Source organism: Theobroma cacao, chromosome 9 (assembly GCF_000208745.1).
Source record: "Theobroma cacao cultivar B97-61/B2 chromosome 9, Criollo_cocoa_genome_V2, whole genome shotgun sequence".
Lineage (NCBI taxonomy): Eukaryota > Viridiplantae > Streptophyta > Magnoliopsida > Malvales > Malvaceae > Theobroma > Theobroma cacao.
In genome coordinates, this window is record NC_030858.1 from 36,329,703 (window position 1) to 36,350,413 (window position 20,711).

General features: G+C 34.9%; 5 protein-coding genes across 6 annotated transcripts; 2 read left to right on the forward strand and 3 right to left on the reverse strand.

Annotated features, from left to right (window-relative positions):
* Positions 295-2,338, reverse strand: LOC18590684 (methyl-CpG-binding domain-containing protein 5). 2 transcript variants are annotated; one of them, XM_018127005.1, is made up of 3 exons: positions 2,001-2,338; positions 980-1,105; positions 295-873 (listed from the first exon to the last, which is right to left on the reverse strand). In XM_018127005.1, exons 1-3 carry the CDS (start codon positions 2,280-2,282, stop codon positions 640-642), a joined length of 642 nt encoding a protein of 213 aa, XP_017982494.1. In that variant the 5' UTR covers positions 2,283-2,338; the 3' UTR covers positions 295-639. The 2 variants fall into 2 exon arrangements, with proteins under 2 accessions (XP_017982494.1, XP_007016410.1); XM_007016348.2 differs by having other exon boundaries at positions 983-1,105; positions 2,001-2,336.
* Positions 6,421-9,206, forward strand: LOC18590685 (glucan endo-1,3-beta-glucosidase). Its single transcript, XM_007016349.2, has 3 exons — positions 6,421-7,760; positions 8,316-8,607; positions 8,718-9,206. Exons 1-3 carry the CDS (start codon positions 6,714-6,716, stop codon positions 8,870-8,872), a joined length of 1,494 nt encoding a protein of 497 aa, XP_007016411.2. The 5' UTR covers positions 6,421-6,713; the 3' UTR covers positions 8,873-9,206.
* On the reverse strand, positions 10,194-10,697 carry LOC18590686 (putative RING-H2 finger protein ATL19). Its single transcript, XM_007016351.2, has one exon. It carries the CDS (start codon positions 10,695-10,697, stop codon positions 10,194-10,196), a length of 504 nt encoding a protein of 167 aa, XP_007016413.2.
* LOC18590688 (mitochondrial import inner membrane translocase subunit TIM9) lies at positions 15,970-17,819 on the forward strand. Its single transcript, XM_007016353.2, has 2 exons — positions 15,970-16,237; positions 17,365-17,819. Exons 1-2 carry the CDS (start codon positions 16,143-16,145, stop codon positions 17,549-17,551), a joined length of 282 nt encoding a protein of 93 aa, XP_007016415.1. The 5' UTR covers positions 15,970-16,142; the 3' UTR covers positions 17,552-17,819.
* On the reverse strand, positions 18,206-20,711 carry LOC18590689 (CAX-interacting protein 4). The gene is made up of 3 exons (XM_007016354.2): positions 20,604-20,711; positions 19,432-20,478; positions 18,206-18,441 (listed from the first exon to the last, which is right to left on the reverse strand). Exon 2 carries the CDS (start codon positions 20,417-20,419, stop codon positions 19,448-19,450), a length of 972 nt encoding a protein of 323 aa, XP_007016416.1. The 5' UTR covers positions 20,420-20,478; positions 20,604-20,711; the 3' UTR covers positions 18,206-18,441; positions 19,432-19,447.

Below are 20,711 nucleotides of genomic sequence, written 5' to 3' on the forward strand. Positions count from 1 at the left end.
GGGCTTTTTCATACAAAGGCCCGTAACCCGAGAGGCCCACGAACTTGTTTCAGCTCTAGCCATGCCTTGCCTTCGTTAGAAGATCCTTTTCGCTGTCACTAATTTGTTGGGTGAAAATCAAATAACTATCATCAAACTTCCGAAAACGTCACCTAACTTGGATCGCAGCAGCATTTGATTTCACAGTGATGAAATCGATTTCCCGAGTCAGATTTGGAAGACAGCTATTGGAGATGCACATTTTGCTTGTAATGAGAAATGCACTACTGAAACAAGACGCATTAATCCATGTGAAACCAAATAAATAAAATGCTCTGCATTCCATTTTCTAAATTGAAACAAAACCATCTGTTTTGAGTTTCAAAAGAACAAAGCTATTTTGAAAGGAACGCCTAGCTACAGGTTACATATGAACAAGGGGAACGGAACAAAATATACATCATTGTATAACAATCCTATAACCTATAACTAGGAAGGTCCTAACTCTTGTTAAGCCTCACTGCTGTGTGAAACTAATCCAATCAAAGATAATAAGACCTGAGTGATTAGAGCTGAATGGAGATGAAAAAAAAAAAAGCCCATTTCTGGTCAGTATGAAATCCCACGTTTAATGATGTCCTGATCAGATGTAGAATGTATTCAAAACATTGGTTTTCTGCGATTACTGGCTGTTAGGAATGTAAATGCAGCAGCCCAATCTTGTCTAGTAGATTCGGGCACTTGCTCATCCCCAAGGAAGGGAGTCCACGAGTCCACAGAGGCATTTGTCAACAACCAATCAACTTTCTCAGGCACATTAGTGAAATCAAAGTTCAAAGGCTTTGTTTTTTTCTCAGACTTCCTCTGTTTGGTATCTGCAGAGATACCCGTAGACTGCAAAACACAATTCAAGCATTGACCAAAAGACAGGGAGTAAGAAGTAAAGAATTGAATAAATATTCAGCATCTTCAACCAACAAGGCTTTTGTTTCTGACTTACAACCTCTTCAGTGCCAGAAGTCTCCATTCCTTTCTTCCTTTTAGTTGGGGTGATTCCAGTTTCTATAAAGTAAAGCACTTCTTTCTTCGATCTGAATTTACGCCCTGAGGATGGATCAACATAATACTGCACAAGAAACGTTATCAGCTATGTTTACATTACTACTGCATTGCCACTTCTCCCCTTAAATGCATACAACAAGAAGGTCTGAATTAAATTCTAATACATCCTACATGAACAAGAAATGTATTACAGATGCAACAAAATAAACTGATCTCAATGCAAATGCACCATAAATGAAATGAATATTTATCATTTCTATATCATCTTATAACTCTCTAAAGCAATTTTGAAAAAACTTAGTCCCCCACCTATGCAACATTCTCCCAGGTCAAATCCATTAACCAACTTCTAACGTTACATTCATTCATCAGATTTCATAATTCATCTTGTTTTGGAGAAGGGACAAAGACAAAAGCTCTTATATGGGTGTTTATGCAACACCAACTTTTAGCCTCTCAATCCGCAGGGCTAACATTTCTGTCATTAAATTGAATTCCAATAAATTTGTTTTTAAAAAAAGAACATGCTTACACACCCCATGGCCACCTTAAGAGTTCAAAAGATATATAACTATAAGATTGCAATTCTTATACAAAGCATATTGATATAGGCTGCTAATAGATTACAACTAATCTAACTTTTAGTTTGCCTAGGCTTGAGAACAAAATCAAAGGAACAAGAAGTTTGAGTTTGTTTTCATCAAAGTTGTTGAACACAAGAATTTACTCTAGATATCAATTCGATGGCTATGATGAGTGATACAATGCTGGCTAAAGACAAACAACACTAGCAACACTTCAAGCAATAAAATAAGGATTTAATCTTCCAAATGAAGGAGAAAAATATCAAATGATCTTCGAAGCCCAAAGAGAAAATTTAATAAAATTTCTAAAGTACTTAGATTAAACTTAACAGAAAAAAAAGTTAAAAAAAGGATTATGTTGGAGCTGAGATTAACCTTATCAACCGTTCCAGCTGTGGCACCGGAGGTCCGAACCCTATCTTCGACCAACCATCCAGCAGGCAACCAAGTCTCTGGCGGCACCACTCGACGCTTCCCCTTGGCTACCGCCAAGGGCGACGAGCGCGCCTCCGGTTGGGCGCCATATGGACTCGAACCATTGGGAGGGTTTGTCGGCTTAGATGATCGGTTCTGGCCATTGGCGTCGATGAAGAGTCCGGATTTGAGAAGCGGATCGGGCGTTAAATCGGCTGCAGAGGATTTAACCGGGTTTGACATTGAGAATTGGAAAGAGCTGGAAACATTCTTTGAAGTTTTGGAGAGAACGGGAGAATGGTAAAGTTAAGCGCAAAATGAACGTTACGGATGTTGAGATAACGCCGTGAGTCTATTACCGTTAATCACTGTAAAACATGATGACGTGTTGAGATAACGCCGTGAGTTTATTACGGCACCGTTAAACACAATGGTGTGTGCGACGGGATAGGGACATAAATGGATTGGTATACGTGTACAGGTGGACACTTAATTCGATAACATAGAGTTTTATTATCGGTTTTGAATACTATGTTATGGGTGGATTCGACCAACTCGAATACGTTAAACATGATGATATGTGTAATAGGGATAGAAATGTAAATGAGTTGTTAATATACGTGCATTTACGAGTATTCAATCTAATAATATAAGATTTGGGTATCCTATATTCAGATATGAAATAAAATCGAATAATGCTTTTAATATTGTTGAATCGGATTTGAAGTTAAGAATTGGAAAGAACTAGAAATACTATTTGAAGTTTTGGAGAGAATTGAAGAATTATACAATAAAGTATAGAATGAAACGCCACCCAATGCATATTGAGATAACATCATGAGTGACATGTTCGTGGTTACCCAATTCGATAAGATAAATTTTGAGTAATTTATATTTGATTATGAGGTGAATTTAGATAATACTTTTAATACTCGATTCGGATTCGAGTACATTTCGAATAATATCCTAAACCTAAATTCGATTTTATATATATACTAATATTATATATAATATTTCAAATATTCATAATTTGTACCTTCAACACAATTTTTATTATCTTAACCAACTTCCTTTTTGTAAATTAATTATAAAAAAAAAATCATATAATTTTTAGTAATTTAATTTTTTTTTGAGTTATTTAATTGGGTATTTAATGAATTTAGATAATTAATAGATAATGTTATATTATTAGGGTTTGATTTTGGATAGTGTTTTACAATTTTATTTTGATTTTAGGATTGAATACTTTCTCATTTAAACTAATTCGAATGAAGTATCTTAAAAATATACTCGTTTATACCCCTAATCACTAATAAGAAAAATTATCGTTAGTGTTAATAAAACCTCATCAATAACGATTTCCACGTGAATCCTAAATAATAAATCATATTAGTGTATAAAAAAATTTATAAATTTTCAATTATTTAAATAATTATTAGTTTGATGTATATAATAAAATATATTGTGATTAAATTTTTTAAAAAATATTTTTCAGTTTAAATTCCAAAATTCTAAACCTTCAAAATAACATATTATCGATTAAGTTAATTTTAGACAAAAATATTTTAAAAAAATTTTTAAATTATTTAAGAAAATTTTTCATATATTAACTAATTTTACTTTTATCGATTTTTTTATCATAGATACCAAATGTTACAATATTATTTTTTCTCAAAATCACTTTCTTCTCAATCACATTTACTAAAATGTTGTAAAACTAATAAAGAATGGATAATAATAAAAATTAATTTGTTTTCATTATTCCACCAAAAGGATAACATGCCAAATTATGAACAAATTCAAAATATTCACTTAAATACATAGATACATAATTATTAGTATGGTAAAACACAATAACTTACAATATTAATAAAAAACGAAATAAATCAATATATTGTATCGTTTGACTAAGTATCGAACACGTATCACATGATACGCATACAATATAATACGATATATTTTTTAAGTTTTATATTATCCTATTTATTAAATTTTTGGTGTAAACTATTTTTTATTAGTTTTAATTATTAAGATTTAAATTTTAGACAAAAAATTAAAAAAAATGGATTCTCTTGTAAATGTTTTTAATTAAAAAATTAAAAATATAATATTTTGGAGTTAGAGGGAATCCAATTTTTTTAACATCTTTTTGTTTAAAGTCTAAATCTTAAATATTAAAATAATAAAAAATAGTTTATAATATTTCAATTGAAAAATAAATAAATAAATACTCAGTGAACAAAAATTCTTTTTTAAGTTGAATATTTTTTAATTTTTAATTTCTTAATTTTTTTGAGAAGAAATTTTAATTTATTACTTCTTTTGGCCAATAAGTGCACTTAAGGGTTGAGATGTCTTAACACAAATGATGGTTTACTCCACAAAATAATATGGGTCATTTCCATATGGCTTTTTTTAATCTTTTTCTCCAATTTTTTGAGTTTACAACATGCTTGTTAAGTATTGTCATGCCATCTAGAGTTGTAGAGTTGTATGTCTATGTATTTCATTGTCCATTCCATTATTTGGTATAGAATAAACTATGGAGCTCTTTCTTTCTCTTCGTTTTTTTTTTGTTTGTGATAAAATATTGCTAGCAAAGATTTTTGTATAGAATAAAATTTAAAAGAATAATGAATTTCTGTTTGTTTTAATATATATTTTTTGTATGTTTTCATGGTTTGAAAAAATTATATCGATAAGTTAACAATTGTACTGTATAAACCAGTAGTCATTGTCAATTCTGGTCATACTTTGCTCGTCATTCCTCAAGTACTCACATTTAACATTAACAACATGTTTAGTACGGAGATAACTTCGGTCTCTCTTCTCATGTGTCATTTTTTTTTTCATTCGGCTGATTTTAAGTATTAAAAATAGCCATTTTAAAAAATGGGGTTATCCATTTTAAAAAATTATTGATTTATCTAATATAAATATTTTATTTTCTTTCATTATAATCACAATTAAAAAAAATATTTATCTAATATAAATTATTGATTGATCAATGTCATGTGCACCAAATTTTATTCTGATTTGCACTGCAATTTACATACCTATGTTTCATAACAGATTGATGGATTCTATAGGTAGCTCTACCACATTTATAATGTGCTATATTATGCATATTATTCTGTTATAAAAAAAAAAAAAGTTAATTTTAGATAAAATATTTTAATTTTTTTTGATTGTTTAAAAAATTTTAACTAATTTTTTATTTTTTATTATGTTCAATTAATATTTATATATTTATTTTAAATTAAATAGTAAAGCTTGAGTAACTGAGATTAATCAAATTAACTCTTGTTATTTCATGATCACATAATAAATGACACTGATACGAAATGTAAAAATAACATATTATCTTTCATGATATGTTAACATGTTATATGAGTGATGCATAGTATAAAATGACAAATGATATTTAATTAACAAAAATTATATATTTTAAAATAAAATATTTAATTGAATACATTAAAAAATAAAATATTTATTCAATTTTTTAATTATTTTGTCATAATTTTATGATAACACGTGCATGTTGCTAGGACGGTGTATTTGCTCTAATTAGTCCTAGTGCTAGGGGCTAAGTTGAGGGCACTTTAACAATAAAGATGTTTAATACCTTATATAGACTTGATTAAAGGTATAATTATATAAGACATGAAGGGCACTTAAATTCAACAAATAACACTCAATATCTACTTAAATACATGAACCATATATCAATTAGAGAGTAATACAGAAGTAATTGAAAAGTCAATTCGATTAAAATTCAAATTTCAAGTAAATACAAAATTTATTGCATTTACTGCTCTAAATAAACTAAAGTAACTAAAGATTAATTCCACTTTAAACAATAAATGAGTTTTAATACATTCATAGATAGAACATATATATATATATATGAAAACCTTGCAAATAAAAAATTACAACCATATGTAATATGTCTATATCTATTTTAAAATTTTTAATATATAATCAACTTTAAGCAACCAAAACTCCAAGTCAATTGAACAATCACAACTCAAATCAAGTGGTAAGGATGAAATTTGTCAATTGAAAAATTATCTGTCAATTAAATTTTGAAGTCTATAATGGAAATTAAAAGATTAAAAGGTGTCTTATTAAAATATATTTATATAAAAATTAATTATTAAAAACATATTTGATAACTATCTAATTTCACTTTAGAATTTTTTTCACCATCAATGTCTAAAATAATGTAATCCTAATTTTGATACCCCAAATCCACGCTCTACCTAAACTTGTTTATAAAGCAATAAACCATATTTAATCCAATGTGGAAAGTTTTGTAACCTGAAGAAATAACATAAATTGATCATCAATCAATAAGGACACGTGCCACTGTTTTAGTAGTCTGATAGTCTCTTATAAGTCAATCTAAGTACATTTCATGTTGATCACATTTAACGCGTTCAGAGCACTATCATAAAAAATGCAAAAATCGAAAGAAACCCACTCATCTGATCAAGCATATAGTCTGGGCCCCACAGACCTATTTTCGCTTATATCATAATCACGCAACACAAAATCCCACCCTGTCTCTTTCTCCTTAACACTCCGCGGTCCACACCTCACAAAGTAATACGACTAAAGCAAAGCTTCTGTTTCACTTGACTAACTCACTGTCCCATTGTAAGAGCAAAGAAAATGGCAACCCTCTCTGCAACTAAGCTCTTCTTCTTATTCACTTTCCACGTTACCATTTTCTCCTCCACTACCACCGCTGCCTACTCCATCGGCGTCAACTACGGAACTGTCGCAGACAACCTCCCACCTCCGCCACAAGTAGCAAACTTCCTCAAAACCAAAACAAACATCGACCGCGTCAAGATATTCGACGCGAATCCCGACATCCTCAAAGCCTTTGCCAACACGGGTATTTCCGTTACTGTAACGGTCGGAAACGGGGACATCCCTTCTCTCGCTAAACTCCCCGGGGCCCAATCCTGGATCGCCGATAACATCTTGCCGCATCACCCACAAACGATCATCAGATACATCGCCGTTGGGAACGAAATCCTCGCCACGTCTGATAAATCCCTCATCGCTCACCTTTTACCCGCCATGAAAGCTCTCAGATCGGCTCTCGACATGGCTAACGCTTCAAGCATCAAAGTCTCGACTCCGCATTCACTGGGGATCTTGTCTACGTCAGAGCCGCCGAGTACGGGGAAGTTCCGCAAAGGATACGACAAGCTCATTTTCGCGCCGATTTTGGAGTTCCACAAGCAAACAAAATCGCCTTTCATGGTAAATCCATACCCTTACTTCGGCTTCAAGCCTCAAACGTTAAACTACGCTTTGTTTAAACCCAACGCTGGCGTTTTTGACGCGGTTACCGGGATAAACTACACCAACATGTTTGATGCGCAACTGGACGCGGTTTATTCAGCAATGAAACGGGTCGGGTATGGGGATGTGGAAATCGTGGTGGCTGAAACCGGGTGGCCTTCGGTGGGTGATCCGGGTCAACCCGGTGTGAGTTTGGAGAATGCTTTGTCGTTTAATGGGAACCTCGTGAAGCATGTGAACTCTGGTAAAGGGACTCCTTTGATGCCGAACAGGACTTTCGAGACTTACATTTTCTCTTTGTTCAACGAGAACCTGAAGGAGTCTGTTTCGGAGCGGAATTTCGGGTTGTTCAAACCCGATCTCACCCCGGTTTACAATGTGGGCGTTCTCCGTAATGAACAGGTAATTATTTAATCACTAAAGGCTAGTTCTGTAAGTTAGGAATTTCTTTCATTTTTGCTTCATGGGACCGAACTCCTAAACTTCCTAATCACGGTTACCAAATGGGCGGGTTCTTAATTATCCAGTACAACTCTGCTAAGTGTTCGATTTTTGTGAGTTTGATGTTTGGTTCAAAATCCTTACATACACGTGGCAAGTAACTGGTTTGATCTCCAATAAATATAGTAAAGTGTTGGTATTTTATGTTTCTGGTTTCTGACAGATGCAGCTTTCTATAATTGCGTAGCCGACTTTGATTGTCGACCAGCCGTACGCGGCTTTGGCTGTCCTGTGACCGAACTACCCTCCTCCTAATATCATATTTCCTCTTTTGATGTACTTTTATTGTTTACTTTTAAGGGTATTTCGGTTACAAAATTCCGGTGATTGAAAAGAAAAATCTCCCGCTCTTTCTTGTTCTCATTGCGTAACAGGGACTAAGCTACAATTATTTTTTGATTGCCGTAAAATTCTGAACAACCAATCAGGACCGTCTGATTTCCTTTTGTGATGCAGGGGCTGGGTCCAGCATCGGCCCCACCGACGGCCACAGCACCATCATCTGGTTCAGGGAAATGGTGCGTGCCGAAATCAGACGCCAGCGTTGCGGCGCTACAGGCGAACATCGATTACGTGTGTAGTACCGGATTGGATTGTAGACCAATCCAAGCAGGTGGGGCCTGCTTTAACCCCAACAATGTACGGTCACATGCATCGTACGCAATGAATGCTTACTATCAAGCCAATGGCCGCCATGACTTCAACTGCGATTTCAATCATACGGGTGTCATCACCTCCACTGATCCAAGTAAGATCCCCTTCTTACCTCCAGGGATAGGATATGTCATTTATCAAAACAATAACTTGGAAAATAGGAAAACTGTTCTGGCCACTAACCTTTATGGGTGATACTGGCAGGTCACGAGGCATGTAATTATTCAATTGATCAAGGGTCAGGGTTAAAGTTGGAAAAGTCGGTGGCTGCAGATTCGATGAGATTTTGCACCGTTCGGCAGATGATTTATTTAGCTTCTTGTCTGATTTTTACGCACCTTTCGTTGGTACTGATTTAAACTTGATTCAATGGCTAACTTTTTAAGTAACGGGCCTAGGTAGCTTTTATTCGAAAATCAATATATTTTTTTGGGCCAAGGTTGTACTTCTACCTTTTGAGTGAGCAAAGGGGCTTGGGGCGGTCTGCCTTTTGTTCCACTGGTTCTTTAGTGGCTTCGATCGCGGACCAAATCTTAAAAGAGCGTGAAAGTTTGGTCGGTGTAAAGAGGTTGATGTATGGCGTATTTTGTTTATTATAATGGAGTTCACACTTCAGACTCCCATTATGTTGTAGCTAAAGTATTTCGTTTCATCTTTTGTTTATGCCACTATTTAGACGTTTCTATTTGAAAAGGATTTCAATTTGGATTGAAGTAGTTATCAATTAACTTGTATCTTGATATACGCCTTTCAAAAAAATAAAAAAATTGGTATCTTGATAGACATTCATGTTCAAGCAATGCATCATTTGAAATTCAATTTTCATGGCAAAGTTTAAAAACATAGGTGGAAGTTTAAAAATTAAGAAATTATGGCATTATTTGGGATAATTATTAAGTGTAATATTTAAATTTTTTTTGAATTATTTAAGAAAATTCAAATAATATTTATAATTTTAAAAATTTTAATTTGAATTAAATAAAATTTTATAATTAATAATTAATTAAAATAATACTTATCATTGTATGTATGTTCATGTAGTGTCGATGTAGTATATTAATTTGTTATAATTGATGATGTGACATACTGATATAATCATGTGATAATCTCACTTTGACAAGTCAGTAGGTCCATCTCAACGTTATATTAGCATAAAAATAATTGATATCATTTTATTTGACTTAAGATATAATTAAATATAATAAAAAAATAAAAATAATTAAATTTTAAAAATATTATAGCTAAATATTAATAATACTGAATTGTCACTTAATGTAATAGGCAGAATTTTGAGCCCCTCTCGTCACAACACTTACAGTATAATCTAAGCAAAAAAAAAGAAAATTATTAGCTTGCTAATTAGAGAAAAAATTTTTTTGCATGCATCCTTTCTAGTAAGGATATGTCATTGGGTAGGGTTCAGCTGATTCAATTGGGTCGATGTCTGATATCTTTATTTTGCATGGCTTAAGCCGACTCGCAAAGGTCCTAACTAGGGCATGACGATGCAACACAAAACAGGTTGAATTGAAAGTAGCAATCTACGTGAAGATCTTCTATTAGAGTTTTTGTATATTGCGAATTACAATCCGCTTTACCTCAATTTGAATTAAATTGAAAATCGAAATTCATATTACAAATTGATTGTCGCTACATAACGCAAAGAATCTTGAAAAAAACTCAAGCGGTGCCTGTATTTTGAGGAGTTAATCCTGAGCCATGAACAGAACCACGACAAAGCGGGCAATGCGAATGGTCTAGCAGCCACCGATCTATGCACCGTTGATGGTACATATGTTTGCACTTGGATAAAACCTTACAAAGATCCCTGTCAATGAACTCTTCCAAGCACATCGCACACTCGTCGGCTGTGCAATTTGCTTCGGTTTCTTGATTAATATTCTTGTACGTAGCAACAGTCCCGGCCGGGACTCGCTTTGGAGTCTGCTGCTTCTGCCGCGGTTGCTGGCCTTGCATGGCGGCTTGAGAGAGATAGCTTGGCCGCCCCATCTCAATGTCTAGGGGTGGCTGTACCCCGAAGATTTTTACGTAGCAAATCCTTAAGAAATAACCTATAAAGAGCATTATTGGAAACGCAGCGATCATATATAGAATTGCAACAATATTTAGGAAAGCCGCCTCCCCATTATCGCCAGGGTTTGAAGAAGTTGGTGGCATGGACATGGTTTTCCTGAGAAAAATCTCGCAGAGTGCTGCTGAGAGAGAAGAGTTGATTCAAGTGTGCTAAGAAAACTTACTGAAGGTTCCCCTTTAGTCGTTTGAACTGTGCTAGTTGTTCTCGGTTTTTATATGAATCCATCACCGCCTGTGGTCGAAAACCAAATCCATCATGAATTAGGATTTACATTATTTTTTAAAAAATAATTTAAACGCAGGTTTATTTACACTGGGCTAGCTAGGTGGTTCAACACCCGGCCCAATCAGTTTATAATTCGTAGGGGATGATTTGTTTGGGGTTGATGACCCCGCTTGATATTCAATAGGAGCGAATGATATAAAATACATATCGTATTATTCATTTATAACTTCATTAAAATAAAAACAAATGATGAAGAAAATTCTTTTAACTTGCAAGCATTCCATTTTGATTGTGTGGAAAGACGTATTTATTGAAAAAATTGTCTAGAAACATATAAATTAAATGATTATATTTGTTAAATTCAAATATTTCTCTTGTTGTGTATAGATTATACATTAATTGTAGACTTAATGAACTTTTAGCATAAGTTTTCAACAATTCTAACATGCAGAATAACATGGAATAGCAAAAAAGAAAACAAAAAGAAAACTATGGCGGTAACCTAAAAAACTTGTGCATAGCTACACAAATCTCTAAAACAACCAACCAACAAACAAACGCAACCAGAAACTGAGCTTCTCCATCAAACCAGAAAAGCCAGCATCAGTCATCACACTGAAACAGAAAGATAAAACCATCCCAAAAAGAACCTGGACACTAAATAACTGCTGCAAACAAAAACCATGCGGCAATGCCGACTTCCGCAATAAAACCCAGCAATAAAAAAGACAAGTCAAAATAGCAGAGATCAACATGGCAATCACAAAAAATCAGAAGACCCAATCTGAAACTGCGAAAGTACGCTAACTTCAACCAAGATTTGAAGCAACCAAACTCTAAAAACACATCATCAACCAAACCAAGAGAGGAGAGAAAAATCTGATATTGAGTTGGGAGAATTTTTCCAACGGAATTTTAACGTCAACGTTAATCATGCAACGGGGCAGAGAGAGGGGCACAAACTTGGGGCAGAAGATGTTCATTCATGCCTACAATCTGAGTGGGTGGTTCCACGCAGGTCATGGGAAGAACCCTACAATGATTTGTAGGTAACAATGGTCCCCGCCAAGATTGGCATTGAAGCCGGCTGCCTCTCCAGTGGCTTCCCGGTTCAAATATCTTGGGGAGGACGACGACATGGACGTTCCCTGAAAACAGAATGGTAGCCTAGCAGCCACCAAACTGCAAGTATAGTAATTGAGGGCAAAAGTTGACGGCAACGACATGATTAAAGAGAAAGATTTCGAGAGAGGAATTCTGATTCAAGTCAGGCCAATGCTAAGGACCGTTATAGGGATTTGGTCCTAAGCCAAGTTGATGAATTAGGCTTACAAATATTAAGATAAACACACAGTACTGACACACACCTATTACATATATGAAGGTTCATATGTGATTATCAAAAAATTCTAAATTCATGTGCAATCATAAACATGTTCTTGGAGCTTTCTTGTACAATCTATACTAAAATGGGAATCCAAACCTTTTCAAAATCTTTCGCCCAGCCATAACTTGCCAGGCTAATAAAATTAACTTGAAACTAGGCTTAATTTCACATAACAAGAGATTAAACTCTTGCCATATATTTTATCAATACTTATCCTTTCATTAATTAACCGCCGGTGGCTGATGACTTGACCCTGAGCCTCGTAGAGAACCACGGCAGAGGGGGCAATGTTGATCCCTTGCCAGCCATAGGTCAATACAAATTTTATGGTACATATGTCTACAATTGTGAAGAACACTGCATTGATCCCCCTGCTCGAACTTTAGCACAATCGTCACAAGTTTCCCCCGTTTGATGATTCTCGTACGTGACGACGGTCCCCAAAATTTGCTGCCGTGGCATTGGCACCGGCCGAGGCAAGGGACGCTGTCTGGGCATGGCCTGCTGTGGATTTCTTGGTTGCCTTCCTTGGGTATTTTGGGGTGGTTTCGGAAAACAGCCGTTAATGACGGCAGCGCAGCAGAAAATAAAAGAAGTTGCTATTACCGCAAGTAATACAATTGCAAAGTAGCCGAGCGAACTCAGGTCAATACTTGCCATGATTGAAAAACCTTAATATGGATTCGTCTTCTATTCATCTGCTTCATATATAAATATATATGTATATATATATATATTTCAGCTTCTGAAATATAACTTTTATTTAAATTGAAAAACTAGAAGGATTCATCAGAAACCAACTCAAATGTAAATTGTAACAAATATGGCGCATTAATTAGGGTTGGAACAGGACTCTTATCAAAATTAAATCTTTTAACTTGCACTAGTTGATAGGTATTGAGAACTATGTGACAAGCTCTTAAAATCCTACCTGCATGGTGATTGGCCTGTCAATTGGTAACTTATTAATATATAATCATTGTCAAATTATTAGTTAACATTTAATATTTGTATTATGCACTTCTTGCCATCAAAGAGAGAAGATATATATATATATATAGTTGAATTGAAATTAATTACTTTTACTTTAAGTTGGAATATAATGTGTGTACCAAATTGGATTGAAAAATAATGATCACGAGCCAATTGTTAAACTAGATCATCCCCTATCCTAACCTCACATTTGCTTCTTAATGCCGCTCAGTCTGCTGCTACATATAAGTTTAGGAATCAAAACTGTTACTCTCAACATTTTCGTATACTCCAACAACAGATGCAAACCTAATTCTCTATCTCTTGGCATGGCAATGCATGCTTTAGCTATGTACTGGTCGTTCATTGATATTGCAAACAATGTGGTCATTAATTTCCTTTATAACTAATTAACAAAGATTGTCCATATATAGTATTATCTAAATCAAAGTTAAATTTAAGTTCTCAGGATGATTCTATTGGAAGAAAAAGAAAAGCAAGGAAAATATATTGACATGCCCTTTAAAAGGTTATTGTAGTTGTTAATCAATTAGCCATTTGGTGTACTACGAATAGGACCACGACAAGGAGGGCAGCGTTCATTCCTCCAGCAACCATTTATCAATACAGTGTTTATGATACATATGGTTGCATCTGGTGAAAATCCCATTCTCACCTCCATCCTGGAAATCCTCTAAGCATATGTATAGCACAGTTTCTGCAACTTGGACTGGTAATTCCCTGTTGAATTTTATCATATTAAACTGTTTGGAATACTTTCTGTGGCTACCTGACGCCATCGCTGCTGCTGCTGCTGCTGTTGTTCGCTTCTTGTCCCGGTTTCAATATCATCAATATTTGTGGTTTGATCTTGATTTTGCTTACATGACACTTATAAGATGAAGGTATTGATCATCAATACCGGGGTCAAGTTTACGAAGAGGGATGAAGGAAGGTTCGGGTGATTCTTTTGATGGTGGAGGTGGTGGTGGTGAAACACACTTTCACATCTTTCCCCACATAAAATTCAACCTAATCTACAAAGTCACTGTATTGTGATTTGTTAGTATACCATCATAACTACAAGTGATAGTGTTACGAAATATTTTAATTTGGTTAGTAGTGGATAGGAAGATTGGAGTTTTCATTTTGAGAAAATTGTGAGAAACGGTGATTAAGTTGATTTTAGAAATAGTTTTTAATATAAAATTAATTGTTTTTATTTAGTTTTAGTCATGAGATGACAAAAATACTTTTAAAACTATTTCAGACAAGTTAAATGCTTTCCATTTTTTTCTCTTGTCATTTGTCTGTTGAACTCCTCATTTTTCTTTCTCACTATTCAGCGTTTTCTAATTTTACTATCATCTCATCTTTCTGTTTATCTTTTATCATCTTGTCATATCACCATTGACATACAGCATGATATGAACGGTAACAATATATTTATTATTTTACATTCATAAAATCCTCTTCTTGTCTCTTTCTCGCCTTCTTGTCATATCATTGTTGATCTAAGTTTACCACCATCAGTATCTCTCTATTTATCTCTTGTCATCTTGTCATATCACCATTGATATATAGTATGATTTGAAAGGTAATAATATATTTTATTAATTTACATTCATAAAACCTTTTATCTATCTCTAGTATTCTCGTCATATCATCGTCGATCTATAGATCAAAAAGTATGGTATTATTGGGTTTATTGGTGTTGAGTTTTTCAGTGATTCAAGTTTGATAGAATGTGCCTTGACGTGTAACAAATTAAGTGATTCATGTTTTAATGTGTAATATCAGTAGGAAGAAGAAAGCTTTGGCATGTAATATTTGGTGTTAACATCTGGCGTGTAACATTTGTGAGTCATGCTTGGGCCTTGGTATTTAATATTAGTAGGAAGAAAGAAGCTTTGGCATATAACATCTGGTGCTAACCTCTGGCGTGCAAAGTTTTGATTTTGGTGTGTAACATCTTGTGCTGAAGCTTTGACCTTGGCATGTAACATTTATTGCTGAAATTTTGGTGTGTAACATCTTTTACAAGCTTGCAAAGTTGTTTTATTTTTCTTTTCTATTATTAAATATGTGTGTAAATATATGTATAATAATTTTTTTTTCAACTGTAATAATGTATTTTTGAACATAGCATGTAATAACAATATTTTTAAACATCACATATAACTTGTTCTTTTATTTTTATATTTCAGTGGGATATAAACTCTTGAAGTTAAATATTTTCACGATAAAGATAAGTTTAAAATCAATAAGAAATTTGACATGAAAATAAAGATTTATTGAGTAATTATTTACGTCAACCTTACTGCTGGGATGAAATAGATTTAGACATAAAGATATTATCCAAAATCTTCTAATTTGGATAATTAGCTTTTGGATTATTTTATTTGTTACGTTTACTGTAATCATAAGAAAAAACATAATGTGTAATAATTTTTTTTTACAAGGCATATAACAATACTTTTCCAACATATGAATTTGAATATGAAGAGGTATCATTAAGTCAATTTTGTCTAAAAATCTTTTTTTAACTAAAAATAATTAAAATTAAAAAAATATATTTTTAAAAACATCTTATATTTTTAAGTTAAAAAAAATTGACCCATTCATTTTCCAATGTCAAGCCATGGCTGCTCGGTGGAAAAATTGCCCATTTGGGCTTTGGGTGGATGAACAAATGTCCGTATCGAACCAGATGGGTCCAAATTCACCATGATAAACCGGGTCAGTGACAAATCCCGAGTGTCAAATTACGGCCCATTATAGGCGTGGAACGACGCCCTTCTGATCTGCAGATTCCTAGGGTTTCTCTCTTACTATAAAGAACAGAAAGTTAAGCCCTTTCGAGTTTCCATAAACCCTACTCATCTCCCTTCAAAAGAACAAAAAGAGAAAACCTATAAAAGAAGTTGGATTGGAGAAGGAAGGATCTAGTATGGACAAGAACATGTTAGCCGGGCTCGAGGGTCTCCCTGAAGAAGATAAGATCCGAATGTCCGCCATGATTGACCACCTCCAGTTTCGTGACAGGTGACTTTACTCTCTTTTCCGTAATGTCGCTTATTGCCTGATTCCTGAATCCAAACTGATGCAACTGAGATATCTGAATTAATTAAGAACTTTAGCTTTAGGAAATGTGTTCAGCTTATTTGGGGATTATGATTTTTGGGTCTTTTTTTAAATTTTTGTTTATGGGTTTGCTTCTCAGCTTTTAGATAATGCAGGTTACCCATTTAACATCTGGGTTTTGTTGCTATGTATTTGATGAGAAGCTAAAGAGATGTTCTCCTTAAAACCAGTGCAGCTTTTTTATGTTGCCTCTGGACGTTTTGGGAACTACATTTCTATCATTTAAAGCCCCTTTTAAATGCTTTTGCTAGTATTTTTGCCAGCATTTTATTGTATTTGCTTTCATTGGAATGAGTATGGTGGTTGACACACTTCTTCACTTGGATTGTAGCTACCCCTTAATTGTTCTTTTGTGTTAACTTGCTCTGTTAGTTAGTGGTTGCTGATCTTTTAGATTCCCAAATAAAAATTAGCATTTTCCTTGCATAAAGATGAAATTTATTGATTTTATCAGTTTTTTTTTTTCTGAAAGTGCTTATAATGCCACAATGGATTTATTTGTTTCTGCACTTTATGGTAATGCAAACCTGGGGTTGGGTCACAGCGTGTTGGTTTACAGAATTATGGGCATTTTTAACACACAGGCAAATGCCCTTTTTACATCATCAACGGACATGAAGACAATTGTAGCATCCAGGTTTTGTCTGGATATGTTTAGCAAAACAATTTACATAGAGTAATATATCCTCCTAGGAGCAGAGGTACAAAGAAAGTGTAGAAAGCATAGAGGCGGGAGGGGTTCAAATAACCTCCATATTATATTGATCTAATTATTTTATTTAGTTAGTGCTTTTGATTTGGAAGGCTTTGTAAAGCTCTTTTCATACTGCTTAAATGACCCATTCCCTTTAGTCAACCAGAAGAAGCCTTTCTCTAGTTAATTAGTGCTTTTGATCATACCTGTTACCTTACTAGTAGAGAGGTGTCTATTTATCTAATTACTTCATTTAATTTGATGTCCAGTAGGAGAACCTTACTAGCACAGAGGTGTCTACTGATCTAATTATTTCTTTTAATTTGACGTCCAGTCTGAGAATGTACAATTCACTTGTTGAGAGATGCTTCAATGACTGCGTGGACAACTTTACCCGCAAGACTCTGCAGAAGCAAGAGGAGACCTGTGTCATGCGATGTGCTGAGAAGTTCTTGAAGCACTCAATGCGTGTAGGCCTAAGGTTTGCAGAGCTTAACTCACAGGCTGCAACACAAGATTAAAGCTAATAAACAACCATGAATGGAGATTGAAACATTTCTGCCTTTGATGTAGAATTTTCCTTTTGCATAAATAGGCTTCTCCTTGCCCAGATCAAAGGCAAGATATTGCTGGGGGTTGACAATTGTTGTTCATGAAAGAATTTGTTATTGTTGATTTCTTCTTAAGAAATTGAATACGATTGACTAGGTATTTGTTGTGGAGGATGGTTCATTCACCTTGATACTTAATGAGTTAAAAGTGAAATAACTTTATTTCTATTATAACTTTTATCTCAAGACTTGGTTCCTATGCGGATGTGTATTGCCATATTGTGGGATGGCTTACCTTGAGAGGTTTCATCCCAATCTTCTAATAAACGGCTGCCCCCAACTTTCTTAGACTCACCAGTGATCTCCCAGCATTATTTATTACTGGGGAAAAAGCTCCAATCACCTCATTATCTAATAATTAGACACTGTACACATTGTATAATCTTCATTCTTTTCAAGAAGTTATGTTGAACTCTAATTTATGTTCAAACTCTAAATCTCCTACTGCTTCACTGCCTCAAAACTCTCCCCTGTGGCACTACAAAAAGGAAAGAATAATTGACTAATCATTCCCGATGAGCAAAACATGCAAGGATAGGCACATCTCGTAGCAACAACAAGCAATCGCCCATAATTGAACAAGTCAGCTTTATTCACAGGGAAACTAAACACACGACACAAATAAACTCACAAATTGTTTTACATCCTTTTTGTCTTTTGTCTTTGTTTTTTTTTTGGTTTCAAAGGATAACTACAACATTTTCGCAACCATACACAAAATAACAAATAACTTGAACAATCTTCTCCTCCAAAACATTAACAGCTTCCAGCACAAACTTCATATCCACTCCTCTGGATCCCTACAAAATTAACAACTGCAGAATATAAGAAACTGAGGAATCCCTTCCAAAAGCGACACACATCTCACTTTAAAGAAAAATTGAAATGCAACTCATTGCAGTAGTATGAATCAAGTACAAAAACAATGATGTGAACAAAGATTATTCAGGCATTTACCTTATCTGGCAAGAAAAACACTTAATAGGATTTAACAGGAAAAACAAGAAAACTACATGCTGAACTATAAATTTTTCCACAAGAATTTCATACCAGCACAGTTAGCAGTGTGACTTCCACAAGGTTATTTTGATGCAACAAAAGCTTCTGACCCTAGGAAAGAAGGCAATTAAGGTGAACTAGAGGAAATGTATTAGAGAAGAAGCCCTGCAAGGATCTAGAGATGTGGGAGGAGAGGTGGCAGAAAGAGTCATTGAGGTTACCAATGCCAAGACAAATATCAACTCAGAGGCTGTTGGAAGTAGAGATGAAAAACCAAAGAAAATCAATCCCTTAAACTTGTTCCAAGGCACTTTTAACACACGCATGCTGGCTCATAGATCTCCAAAAGTAAAATTCCACATTCATTTTTTCATATCAGTTAATGCAGTAAAGCCTCCATCAAACAGTCTGTTTTCTTCATCTCTTTTATTTACTTACTTCTTTACATATATATTTTTTTAAAATTCCAAGGAACAGAGGTGTGCAACTGTGAAATCATTCATGCTAAAACCACTGAACAAATAATCTTCAATGAACCAATAGCACTAAAACTACCATAATCTAATTCTTCATAAACTGGAGCCAATATGAATTACTTTTACCACGTACACAATCACTTTCAAGAAAACAAAAAGGTGAAAAATAATTACTTAAATAATGCACCTTAAATAGATTAAGTATATTATCTTACACATAGTGCACGAGTAATAGCAGGAAAAACGCTCAGACAAAGTAGAATCAAACTAGGATCATTATACAGTTTAAAAAAAGGGATTGAGAACATTCATTACCTTTGCTAACAAGCCTCTACTCATCATCTTCGTGGCGGCGTTTCCTGCTCCTCTCCTCAGACCGCTTTGCACCCCTTCCAACCCGAGAATCATCCGAACAACTAACATCAGAATCAGAAGGGGATTTGTGCCTCTGGCTCTTCCTCCGATGCCGTTTACCATAATCATCCGAAACATCCGATGATTCAGAATCATCAGAAGACCTATGACTTCTCCTTCTCCTCTTCTCCTTCCTACTCTTTCGCTTACTATGACGACGACGCTCATCATCCTCATCCGAAGATTCATCCCTCTTCCTCCTCTTCTCTTTCCTCCTCTTCCTCCTACTTTCATTCTCATCATCTGAATTGCTACTTCCTCTCTTCCTACCACTCCTTTTCTTTGACCTCCCTCTCGTCTTTCTCTCTCCGTAATCTGAATCCGACCCATCATCGTCATCAGTCTTTTTCTTCTTCGACGACTTCTTCCCTTTACCACTAACCTTCTTCCCGTATCTTTGAGCAATAATCCTCTCAATCTCCGAATCCTCATCAGAATCTGAACTCTCACTCTCATCTTCCTCCTCCTCACTCTCCACCTCCTCCTTCCCATTCACTTTCCCGCCTTTCAACTTATCCAATCCATTCAAAACCGCAGCCTGAATAGCTTCGGGGTCTTTCTCCTCCTCCTTCAAACTCACAAAATTCTTGCACTGAAAAGTAAGGTGCCCAACACGTCCACACCTTTTACAAGCTCCACGAGCCTCATCAGCATTCGACCCGGTGATTCGGGCAAGTGCTAAAAGCCCTTGAAAGCTAGCGTAGGCGTTTTCGCCTTCAGGTTCAGCACTGGCGGCCGTATGATTCGATGAATTTTTGGAATCCTCTTTATTGGGCGCATAAGGGTCGTAACCTATTGCACTTTGCCAAATCCCGTGCGTTTGTAGGGCGGCGCTACTATGCACCCGGTTGTTCGCGGGCATCCGAACCCTGCCTGCGGTGGCCGGCATCTTGTAGCAATTGAAGAATCGAAATTTGACGAGTTACGGTTTTTTCTTTGGGTGAAATGCTTCAAAAATCGGAGAGGAAAAGCAGAAAACGAGAAAAGTCAGGGTTTTATATTAAAATTGGAAAACTGGATATGAATCTAGGGTTTCTTAGCAAAGTGGAAACAGAGGGGAATTGGGAATTCAACTGACTTTGGAATTGAATTGGAAAAGATATTCGAAGAGCCAAAACAAGGAACAGGGAGACAGAGATCGAGAAAATATGAGATTTTTGATCGAGGGTTTGAAATTTTAA

Bases quoted from the DNA above. Each gene is read 5' to 3' on its own strand.
- LOC18590689 (XM_007016354.2), bottom strand. From the start codon at position 20,419: ATGCCGGCCACCGCAGGCAGGGTTCGGATGCCCGCGAACAACCGGGTG.
- LOC18590684 (XM_018127005.1), bottom strand. From the start codon at position 2,282: ATGTCAAACCCGGTTAAATCCTCTGCAGCCGATTTAACGCCCGATCCG. The intron at 1,106-2,000 runs GTTAATCTCAGC...TTTCTTGTGCAG, and splicing joins CAGCTGGAACGGTTGATAAG to TATTATGTTGATCCATCCTC. The intron at 874-979 runs GTAAGTCAGAAA...TGTGTTTTGCAG, and splicing joins CTTCTGGCACTGAAGAGGTT to TCTACGGGTATCTCTGCAGA.
- LOC18590686 (XM_007016351.2), bottom strand. From the start codon at position 10,697: ATGTCCATGCCACCAACTTCTTCAAACCCTGGCGATAATGGGGAGGCG.
- LOC18590688 (XM_007016353.2), top strand. From the start codon at position 16,143: ATGGACAAGAACATGTTAGCCGGGCTCGAGGGTCTCCCTGAAGAAGAT. The intron at 16,238-17,364 runs GTGACTTTACTC...TTTGACGTCCAG, and splicing joins CACCTCCAGTTTCGTGACAG to TCTGAGAATGTACAATTCAC.
- LOC18590685 (XM_007016349.2), top strand. From the start codon at position 6,714: ATGGCAACCCTCTCTGCAACTAAGCTCTTCTTCTTATTCACTTTCCAC. The intron at 7,761-8,315 runs GTAATTATTTAA...TTTGTGATGCAG, and splicing joins GCGTTCTCCGTAATGAACAG to GGGCTGGGTCCAGCATCGGC. The intron at 8,608-8,717 runs GTAAGATCCCCT...TGATACTGGCAG, and splicing joins CATCACCTCCACTGATCCAA to GTCACGAGGCATGTAATTAT.